Source organism: Rhinopithecus bieti, unplaced genomic scaffold (assembly GCF_001698545.2).
Source record: "Rhinopithecus bieti isolate Rb0 unplaced genomic scaffold, ASM169854v2 scaffold_5333, whole genome shotgun sequence".
Lineage (NCBI taxonomy): Eukaryota > Metazoa > Chordata > Mammalia > Primates > Cercopithecidae > Rhinopithecus > Rhinopithecus bieti.
In genome coordinates this window covers 44,921-56,773 of record NW_016804678.1, presented here as the reverse complement: position 1 = coordinate 56,773, position 11,853 = coordinate 44,921, and the positions used below count along the sequence as shown (strand labels likewise).

Here is an 11,853-nt window from a genome sequence, read left to right as displayed (position 1 = left end):
CCCGGAACTCCTATTTGGGTACATATTGTAGTTTCTGAGTCTACCTTTTTGAGTTTCTTAACTCTCTTTTCATACTCCCTGCATTTCTGCTAGAATACTTCTGCTCCATTTAATTTTTCACTGATTCACTCATCACTTTCTCTTCAACCACTGTGCTATTGAAGCCATCTAATGAAAAGATATTTTGTTTTTTATTTTAAATTCAGAGATAGTGTACTTTCTAGAATCTCAAAAATTATCTTTTTATTTATGAAGGACCATTCTCTGACATCTCATTTAGTTAACTTATCCTAGATACTTATTCAGTTTCATCCTTTGATTCTGTTTCCCTAGATTTTGTACTTCCATTGGTTGACTTTGATGAGTTTCAAACACAGAGCCTTGTGACGTGCCTTTAGTGAATAGGTGCTTGTGCATCATTTTATTTTAGATGTACACTTACCTCCTAGATCTGTGAATACTGTCCTTAGTTAGAGGAAGCTGTCTCTCAGGATCGGAGGGAGGGCAGTCAGCATGTGTTGCCTAGACTATGTGCCAGTAACTCTTTTCATGGGTATGGGGGCTCTGTGTCCCTCTTGTCACGGCCACTTGGGGCACTGCCCCGCCTCTCTGACCTCAACACTCTCACTGCATCTGCTTGGAGCGAGGCCAGGTGGCCACATCTTATTCTTGGCACAAACCAAGCAGGCAGGGGAAAGGTCAACCCTCCTTGAAGCTCCTGCAGAGGTCTCTACAGCAAATGCCCTTTCCGCTGCTCCAGGCTCCCTTCTGCTCCCATTATCCCCAGGACTACCTCTGCCTTTTGCAATAGGCCTTTCCTCTGTCATTTTCAGTTATGGATTCACTTGTCAACCCAATTTATCACTTTCCATTGTTCAGGGATTCCTTTTCATTTCTGTTACAGTATAAATACCTTTTCTTATTTTCCAGCACTCTAGTACATTTTAAAAACTATCTCCTCAGTGCTAGAATGAATCCTGTGATGCTGGATTAGGGTTGGAAATAAGCATGAACTCATGTCTATTGTAATATGTATGTAGAGAGATATTTATGGTATGTATAGATGCATGGATATTTACTTTATTCTTGAGGTTAAAAGCCTGTACTCATATTTATTCTGTTGCTGAAATGGTTCTAGCTCGGGTGGCTCCTGCTTCCTGACGTGCCCCACCCGCTCTTGGGCACTCCCTTACCTTTTGGCACTGTGAAATACTCCAGGTACACACGTTGTATTTTCCTTGCCCTGGCCCTAGAATGAGCCATTTTCCTAAGGAAGCTGGCTCTTTTATTGAAGAACTGAATTTAGCAAACAAGATCTGGGCAGTGGGTGTACTTGTTGCTCCTGGGATGCCACCACTTCTAGTTCCTCTCAGTGCACTGAATTAGGAAACGTATATATGTATGTGTGCTAACCTGTGTATGTACACATATCCACAGGTAAGATCCCTTAATACATTATTAGAGTGTGGGACTTTAAAGAGAAGAAGGATCTTTGCATAGCCTCAAAGCATCTCCTTTAAATATGTGTAGATTGCTCTGGTTGTTTTAACATATGTCCTCAAATCTTGGATATACTGTCTTAGAGGAGCTAAAGCTTAATTCCTTCCCCTTGAGTGTGGGCAAGACCTAATGACTCATTTCTAACTGAGAGTATAGGAAGCAAAAAAATAGTGTTTGCAGTGGAGAAACCTGGCAGATGCCACCTCAGCAGTGACCTGGGTCAGCAGCATTGGTGATGAGTCTTGCTATCACCTGTGACAGGGTGCACAGTGAATTCTCCTCACCTCACTGGTCTTCTACCTCAAAATCCACAACCTCAGTTTAATCATGAGCAAGCCTCAGACAAACCCAAATTGAGGGACATCCCACAAAATAGTTGACTTGTATTCTTCTACAATGAGACTCAGGAGCTGTGGCTAAATGCAGTGCGCGATCCTGATTTAATTCCTGGAACATAAGAAAAGGACATTAGTGAGAAAACTGGGAACATATGAATACATTCTATAGTTTAGTTACTAGTGTTGTACCAGTGTTCAATTTTTAGTTTAGTGACTATGTTAATCCATTTGTGTTGCTCTAAAGGAATACCTGAGACTTGATAATTTATAAAGAAAAGAGGTTTATTTGGCTTATAGTGCTGCAGGCTGTACAGGAAGCATGGTACCAGCATCTGCTTCTGGTGAGGGCTTCAGGAAGCTTCCAATTATGGTGGAAGCTGAAGGGGAGCCAATGTGTTACATGATGAGAGACGGAGCAAGAGAGAGGGAAGGAGGAGGTGCTAGACTCTTAATCAGCTCTCATGTGAACTCAGAGCAAGAACTCACTCATTACCATGAGGAGGGCACCCAGCCATTCATGAAGGATCCACCCCCATGACCCAAACACCTCCCACCAGGCCCCACCTCCAACACTGGGGATCACATTTCAACATGAGAATTGAAAGGGATAAATATCCAAACCAGATCATTCTTCCCCTGGCCCCCCCAAATATCTCATTCTCACATTACAAAATGCAATCATCCCTTTCCAGTAGTCCCCAAAAGTCTTAACTCATTCCAGCATCAACTCAATCAAAAGTCCAATGTCTCATCTGAAACCCAACACACATTTCTTCCACTTTTGAGTGATTTACTCCCATCCCAAGATGCAATGGTGGTACAGGCTTTAGGTAAACATTCTCATTCCAAAAGGCAGAAATCAGCTGAAAGAAACAAACAACAGGCCCCATGCAAGTCTGAAGCCCAGCAGACAGGCATTACATTTTAAAGCTTCATAATGATCTCCCTTGACTCCATGTCCTGCGTTCAGGGCACACTGGTGCAAACAGGAGGCTCCCAAGGCCTCTGGACTTTTCTACCCCTGTGACTGCTCTCATGGTGGGAGTTGAGTGCCTGCGGCTTTTCCGGGCACACAGTACAAGCTGGCTAGTGGCTCTACTATTCTAGGGTATGGAGGGTGGTGGTCTCCTTTCCAAGCTCCACTAGGCATTAGCCCAGTGGGGGCTTTAGGTGGCCTCTAACCCCACATTTCCACTTGGCACTGCCCTACTAGGGTTTCTCTGTGGGGGTTCTGCCCCAGTGGCAGGCTTCTATCTGGGCATCCGGGCTTTCACATACATCCTTTAAAATCTAGGTAAAAGCAGCCAAACCTCTTTCACTCTTGCATTCCATGCGCTGACAGACTTTACACCACTTGGAAGCCACCAAGGTATGAGGCTTCCATCCTCCACTCATGGTGGAGGCAAAGGAGAGCAGGCATCACATGGCAAGAAAGGGAGGAGAGAGGAAGGAGGTGCCAGACTCTTAAACAATTAGCTGTCATGTGAACTGAGTGAAAACTCACTCATTACCACAAGAAGGGCACCAAGCTATTCATGAGGGATCTGCCCCAATGACCCAGACACCTCCCACCGGATCCTACCTCCAACACTGGGGATCACACTTCCACATGAGATTTGGAGGGAACACACATCCAAACCATATGCGTGACTATCTCAGGTTATGTAAGTATTATCAGGAGAGGTTGGGTGCAGGGTATGTAGGAGCTTTCTCTGTTGACCTTGAAACTTTTCCGAAGTCTAAAATTATTCCCAAATAAAATGTTAAAAGATTGTCTTACCCCAATCTGGAAAGGAGGATAGCAAAACAGATGTTCCATCTTCCTTTTTAATCCAGTAAGTGTATTTTGTTATTAGAAAAAAAATACAGAGAGTAGTGAGGATAGCAAAACAGATGTTCCATCTTTCGTCTTAATCTAGTAAGTGTATTTTGTTATTAGAAAAAAATACAGAAAGTAATGACAAATTACATGAGCGGGCTAAACGTCCTTCCGAAGGGATGAGTCATTGGATAGGTCAGGATCCTGGTAGGAGAGAGAGGACATACAAGTGGGCAGTGAGCAGAGTTTCTGGAAGGGTTCATTCAGGAAACCAAGAAGAGGCAGGCATTACATTTTAAAGCTTCATAATGATCTCCCTTGACTCCATGTCCTGCACTCCCACAGGGAGTGAGTATCACTCCAGTTCTCAAGGGGCAGAGGGAGGAAAGGCCGTTTCCAGATCTTGGTGGGTGGGGTTGGAGCTGTGCGTGTAGCTGTAGGTGAAGGCTAACCCACTGGAGCTGTGGGTTTGGGTGGAAGATCACAGCCCCTGTTCCATAGGAAGGGTGCAGCGGTCACACACCCCAATCTCACTCACTGTTGGGCCTCCAGTGTTCTTCCAATGGCTCCCCATTGGCCCGAACCAACCACAAGTGAAAGGGCAAGGGGGGCTGTGTTGAGCTTGTTGATGCCATCCTCACAGGGCAGCCTCACAGGCCCAGAGCTGGTGGAGGGGAGAGCAGGCCCAAGGCATGCATGGAGAATACCCGGCGCTGGCACCCCAAGTTGGTGAAAGCAGGCTGTTTTACGTAGACAGTAAGGAAAGGCTTAGAAAATCTAGAACAGAGACAGGATCCTGTGGGATTTTTTGTAGAATCCTGGAATTGTCAGATTCAAAGAAGTTTTTAAAAAAATCAATGAAATCTAAATGCACATTGAGGAAGGGCCTCTGTGAAACCCTTCTGTTGAGAAAAATCTGGGTTGCTCTCCGTAGATGCTCCTGCCTCCCACTGGTTTTCTCTTTGAACTCTTCATCCCTATTCAGACTGGCCCCAGGCCTGCAGCTATTTCCCCTGATATCTCTAGGACCTCCAAGCCTCCAAGTTTTTGGACGGCTCAGCTCTGGTGAGTGCCACCTTCAGTCCACTTCAGGCACCCTGGCCCTGAAATACTCTAGACACTCTGAAATCTTAATCCCTTTACACTCTACATCTTGCCATACTTCTTCCCCTCCCATGTCTCTCCCACCTCTGTGGATGTCTGAGCTCCTCATCCTCCTGCCCTCACTGTTTTACCTCTTGGTCTCACTTGCTGCTTTGTGCAGCCTTCGCTCAGTGATGTGCTCCTGGACACCAGGGATGGACTCAGGCTCACATGCATAGCAAGGGCCAGGCTGCCGTGTGGGCTGTACAGGCTATAGATGTTTTATAGATGATAAATATCTTGAGAAAGTATCTTTTCTGACTCATACTCAGAAATCATATGGGCCAGCACAACTCCCTTATCTGATAAGATCAGCACCCAGGTTGGAGCTGGATGATTAATAGAAAACATGAGTTGAAGCAGCAGACAGGCACACTTAGGTCCCAGTGAACACACGGTGCAGCTGCAGAGCAGAAGAGGGGGTGAGTCATTGGCTATGCGTGCTCATCACGCCCTGGGCTCTGCTGCGTCTCTGCCCTGCCTCCTTCCCTTACTGTTCAAACAGGGACACCTGCAGTGGGTGTCACATCTACTCAACAAGAGTGGACTAAGGCCTACCCACAGTCAGGTGCCATGTCCCAGACGTCAGTCATGCTGAAGACAAAAAGGTTCCCCTTCTCTGTGAAAAGAAAATGAATTATCAAGTGTGTTAGCAGTAGATGCATTATTATATTTTTCTCCTTGGAGTTCAGGAACTTAATGAACTGAGTTTAAGGAATCTAGGAAAATATATTTGCTTTGAAAACTTTTCTTATTTATGTCTTGAATTTTGTTGGTAATTGTTATGCTGTTAGGAGCCAAAAACCATTTTTAAAGGAGAAAGTCATATTTATGATCTCTCTTTTTTATCCTAAGATAAGAGAGACTTTTATGTGTTCCTTAAATGGGATGATTTTGCTGAGGTGACATTGAGGGGATTGGTGGTCATTGGAGATAAGGCTAGCTTCGGGGTAGAGGAGGGTGTTGTAGGTGGCAGGGGGACCTGGCCACAGACTAGGCTTCACAGTAGGAGGCCTTGACTGAGGTCTACACATGAGTTTGAGAGCTAGAAATGGCCTTGAAATTGCTAACATGCATGCCTGTGTGTGTGCATGCATGTGTGCCTCTACGCATTGTGCGTGGCTATGTGTGCCTGTGTGTACTGCTGTGTGTGTGCAGTCATGTACTTGCATGGTCATGGAGGACTGGTCCATGACCCCCATCCAGTTCTCAAAGGGGTCTGTGCCCTAACGTTTCTCCCCAGTCCCCATATTAGAAGGCCAGTTCGCTGTTTGGAAAACTGAGCAGAGTAATTTTTCTGACGCTGATGAAATGGTATTCGTTGATTTCTCCCCGGAGAGACTGCCTTTTCCAGCAAGGGTTGACCTGGCTTTGGGCCTACCAGTCCTACCTTTGTCCTTTTCTCTTCATTCTAGGCCAACACTGGACAAATTGATGACCCCCAGGAGCAGCACAGAGTCATCAGCAGCAACCTGGCCCTCATCCAGGTGAGTCTCCACCTTGTCCGACCTCCCTTCTGAATCTGCAGCCAGGCTTGCCCAGGTGGGAAGGGTGAAACCTATTGAGCTCTTGACTCTGCACTCTGGCCTGAACTTTGAGAACAGGTAGCTACCTGTCCCTCCCATATCCAACAGACCGCATTCACGCAGCTTCTGGAGGCTCAGCCCACCTGAAGCAGACCCAGGGTCCCTCCAGCTTCCCCACTCCCTCCTTTCCAAGCCCCACTTCTTGAAAGACTCACCTGTACTTGCTCCTTCTCTGTCTCATGGCCTGCACAGTACTAACAGGCTTCTCTTTCCTCCAATTGTGCTTCTCAGGCCACAGGTGTTCCCCTAACTGAGGCAGCCTGTGATTGCCTCTTACATGTGATCTTACTTTTTCTGGGCATCTGTGGATCCTTCCTGCCTGGAAATCCTCCCTTGGCTCTGCTCCTGCCTCTCTGCCTGGTCCTTCTCAGCCTGCAAGAGACATCTTAACCCCTTAGCTGCTTCATGCTCCTCTCACTCACACATCCTTCTCCCAGATCCCAGTTCTGCTAAGCTTTTTTCCTGGGACCTTGCCACAGAGTGTCACTAAGTTAAGAGGCCCAAGGCAGGGGAAGATGAGGAAGAGATTGGCTGAGAGGCAAGAGGAGAGGTTGGGCCTGGACATAGACTGGAGGTAGCTTTATCCTAGAACCTTCTGGGCATCTCTGGGTGGGGGCGGTCTGTGGCAGCACTGAGAATATGGACCCTGAGATCAGACAGCCCATCGTCTATCCACTGGATAGCCTTGATCAGGGCTGACTCCCCCTATCCATCACATTAGGATGATACCTACTTTATCCCTCACCTGGGTTCCAGAACCAGTACATCTAACTCTACGGGGCATCTCCATCTGCCTGTCCCCGAGGCACCCCCAAAACAGCCAAGTCTGGCCTCATTATCTTCTCTGCCCATACTCACCTCTGCTAAAGTCCCCAACTCAGTCTAGTCTGATGGTTGAAAGCTCACTTTGGGAATCAGCCCATTGAGGGGTCTCAGGCAAGTCATTTCACCTTACCTGTGCAGGGGTGTTGTGAAGTTGTCGCCATGTCGGAGTGTGGCATCTGGCTGGCACCTGGACATGACCCTGTCCTGTCAGGGTGTGCCTTGTGGATGGTCCTTCCCAGTAACCACACCAGAAACCAAGTCGCCCCAGCTGCTTCTCAGCATGCAGTCCCTTTGAGACTTCTGCCTCTGAGTTGTGCATGAATCCCCCTCCTCCCCCTCCTCCTCCTCTTCCTCTTCCTCCTCCTCCTCCCCTCCTCCCCCCCTCCACCCGATGATGGCAGACCTGCGCACTGCTCTAGCTACTCCCAGGCCAGGAATCCTCCAGCTCCTCCTGGCCACCCTCATGGCCTCTCTAAAACCCAAAGTCAGTTATGCCTCCTCTCCTTCACTGGCTCCCCTCGTCCAACTGTGGGCCTGACCACGCTGTCTCACCAGCTTCCTGTCCAGCCCCCACCCCTTTGCACCTCCCTGCCGTGTACCTTCAGCATCTCTCCTGGGAAGGGCCTTTCTCCTCTAGTTCAACTGCCCCTAAAGTTCTTTAAAGGCTCCACTCAGGTGTAAGTTCCTACCTGACACCAGGTGTATCTCTCTCTGCCTTTTACGTCTTTGGTGCCTTATGCGTGCTGCTGCAGCTGCCCTGGTTGTAGTTGTGTGTTTAAATGTCTGCTGTCTGCAGCTGAGCCGAGTCTCACAGGCTAGCACCATGTCCTGTGGCCAAGGAACTGCAGAGTTGAATGAGATGCTGGGGATGCCTCTAACACAAGGTCTAGCAAGGGGCAGGTAATAAATGCCTCGACTACAAGTCACACTGGTTGTACTTTGCTGTTTTCCATAAAATCTTTGTCCATATGGATGCACATTTCCACATAATTGATTCTCAGCATATGTTTATGAAGCCCGGCTCAGGGCCAGGCACTGGCTTGGCATATAGTCCCAATCCTAGCATGAATGTAATTTTGTTTCCTCCATTTTGAAAAAGCTAAATTAACTCTGAATCATCAGCAGTGCAATAAGTTTTATTCATTGGACTTTTTAAGAACTTCAACATATTCTGTCATATAAATGTGGGGAGGCAGCAGTGACCAAAGGGGAGCCACTAAGAGCTAGTCCCCTGGGAGTCCACTCAGCACCAGCCCTGCCCACTTCCCTGAACCCTGCCACTGAGCGGGGCCTTGAGGTCTTCCTAGCCTTTGACTTACTTGAAAGATTATACTGCAGTGTAAGTATCTTTGTGCATGAAATTCTTAAGATAACTTCCCACAAGTTCAAAGGGTGTGAACAGTTCAAAGCTCTGGATTTCCCTCCAAAATGACTAAAAACTATTTTATTTCTTAGTATTACATAATTAGCCCTACCATTAATATTTGAGCAATTTCATTAGCATTGAAAATATTCTTCTAAACTACTTTTTGAATTCACCCTATATATGTGTGTGCCCACAGATAATATATATGGTTTTCTGTATTGTTTAAGCATAAAAAGTGTTATACACATAATTCTGTGACTTGTACTTTTCTCTTAATAATGACTTACTGAATAAAAACTACCTTGAGCATGGCAGATATCACTCAGTAAATATCAGCTGTGAATGCTTTGTACACATACGCAAATGTTTCTTTGGAGAAAATGCTGCTTCATAAGGTATATAGATAAATTATAGCCAAAGTTTCCCCCAAAATTCCTGTACCAATATTGACCCCCTTCAATGTATAAGAGAACCATTTTCTCACATACTTGTCAATATGTATTTTATATTATCAACCTTTTAAATTTTAATCTTACCTAATCTGATAAATAAACAAAGTATATCTTGTGCATCCATCCATCCATCAACCCAGCCACTCACTCACCCACCAACCTACCTGTCTACTCATCCATTTGTCCATCTGTTCATTGGTCCATCCATCTACCCATTCACCCACCTACCTATTCACCCACACATCTGTCCATTCATCCATCTTTCCACTGAGCCTGTATAAGTACCTGCAGAGTGCCAGGCTCTGTGCTCAGAACGGGAGACCCCAGTAGAAAATAAGACAGCACTTACCTTTTAAAAGAGGAAGAAGAGCATCAGCTGCTAATGAATAAGATACCTTCAAATGGAGATTTTATTTAGAATTTTCCTAACTACTAGAGAAGTTGATCTTTATGCACGTCTGTTATCCGTTTGTATTTTCTTTTCTGTGAGTTGCCTATCCATAACCCTTGTACATTTTTCTAGTTAGTATCTAGAATAATGAAGTCCAGTGTATAATCGGACTTGTGTGTATATGTATAATATAATAATTATATATTAATATATATATATCCTATAAGTTATAAAGTTTTATATATAACAATATATTTGTTTAAGCATAAAAAGGTTTATACTATACATATATTGAGATTTTATTTAGAATATTTCCTAAAATATAACATATATAATATAAATATATTATAATTATATATTCTGTATAATATATATTAATTATATATAATTATATATATTATATGTAATATTAATACAGTTTTTTCTTACTCTGTTTAATATTTACCCATTCCATCCTGATTTGCAATGCCACCTTTATGATACTATATATTCATGATTACATTCTTATATATTAAATATTCATATATTCATGGTTCCATTCTTGGACTGTTCTGTCCTGCTGATCTGTTTGTTTCTGTCAGTACCACACTGCTTTCATTCCTTCAGCTTTAAAATACAAATTGATCATGAATATGCCACAGCTCCCTCTTCGACCTTTCTCAAAGCTGGCTTGGCTATTTTTGCACAGTTACTCATTTTTGTGAAATTTAAAATGAGTTGTGAGGTACCGTGAAAGATCTTGTTGGGACTTTGACTGGAATTACATAGATTAACTTGGGGAGCATTTTTTAGCTTTAAAAAACTAGCTATTTGTATTAGTTCATTTTGCATTGCTATAAAGAAATATCTGAGACTGGGTAATTTATAAAGAAAAGAAGTTTAATTGGCTTATAGTTCCACAGGCTGTACAGGAAGCATGACACTTGGATCTGCTTGGCTTCTGAGGAGTCCTCAGGAAACTTAAAATTATGGTGGGAGACAGATGGGAAGCCAGCTCTTCATGTGGCCAGAGAATGAGCAAGAGAGTGGTGGTGGGGGAATGCCACATACTTTTAAAGGACCACATCTCAGCAGAACTCACTCATTGTAGATGACAGCACCAAGGGTCACCATGAGAAACCACCCCCATGATCCAGTCACCTCCCATCTGGCTCCACCTCCAACATTGGGGATTATAATTTGACATGAGATTTGGTGGGGAAACAAATACAAACTATATAATTTCACCCCTGGCCCCCTAAAGATCATACCTTTCTCACACTGCAAAATACAATCATGGTTTCCTAATAGTCACCCAAAGTCTTAATTCATTCCAGCATTAACTCAAAAGTCCAAAGTCTCATCTGAGACAAGGCAAGTGCCTTCTAACTATGAGCCTGTAATATCAAAGACAAATTAATTACTTTCAAGATACAATGGGGGATACAGGTATTGGGTAAATACTCCCATTTCAAAGGGGAGAAATCAGCCAAAGGAAGGGGTTACAGGCCTCATGCGGGTTTGAAACTTAGTGGGGCAGTCATTAAATTTTAAAACTCCCAAATAACCTCCTTTGACTCCATGTCTCACATCTAGGGCACATTGGTGCAAGGGGTGGGCTCCCAAGGCCTTGGGCAGCTCTGCCTCTGGGGCTTTGCAGGGTTCAGCCCTGTCTGCTACTCTCATGGGCTGGTGTTCAGTGCCTGCAGCTTTTCCAGGCTGATGGTGGCAAGATGCTGGTGGAGCTACCATTCTAAAGTCTGGACGATGGTGACCCTCTTCTCCCAGCTTCACTAGACAGTGCCCCAGTGAGAACTGTGTGGGGGGCTCCAACCCCACATTTCCCCCCACACTGCCCTAGTAGAGGTTCTCCATGAGGGCTCTGCCCCTGCAGCAGGCTTCTGCCTGGATATCCAGGCTTTTCCATACATCCTCTGAAATCTAGGCGGAGGCTCCAAAGCCTCAACTTTGCACTCTGTGCAACCACAGGCATAACACCATGTGGATGCCACCAATGCTTATGGGTTGCATCCTCTGAAACAGCAGCCTGAACTGTATCTGGGCCCCTTTGAGCCATGACTGGAGCTTGAGCAGCTGGAATGTGGGACAGAGTGTCCTGAGGCTGCACAGGGCCGCAGGGGCCCTGGGTCTGGCCCATGAAACCATTATGTCCTCCTAGGCCTCTGGGCCTGTGAGGGGAGGGGCTGCCAATAAGGTCTCTGAGATGTCTTCCAGGCCTTTTCCCATGGTCTTGGCTATTAGCACTTGGCTCCTTTTTATTTATGTAAATTGCTGCAATCTGCTTGAATTTCTTCCCTGAAAATGGGTTTGCCTTTTCTACCACATGGCCAGGCTGCAAATTTTTCAAACTTTTACTCTTTGCTTCCCCTTTTAATATAAATTCCAGTTTTACATCATTATATCATTTCTTTGCTCATGGATATGAACATAGGT

General features: G+C 45.1%; 1 protein-coding gene across 7 annotated transcripts in view; it reads left to right on the top strand.

Annotated features, from left to right (window-relative positions):
* Positions 1-11,853, top strand: part of SLC41A3 (solute carrier family 41 member 3) — a 75,301-nt gene that overhangs the window by 42,101 nt on the left and 21,347 nt on the right. For all 7 annotated transcript variants that reach the window (XM_017869886.1, XM_017869881.1, XM_017869882.1 and 4 more), the window contains one exon: positions 6,216-6,287. In XM_017869886.1, the coding sequence (XP_017725375.1) occupies positions 6,216-6,287 (72 nt within the window). The remainder of the gene's footprint in view (positions 1-6,215; positions 6,288-11,853) is intronic.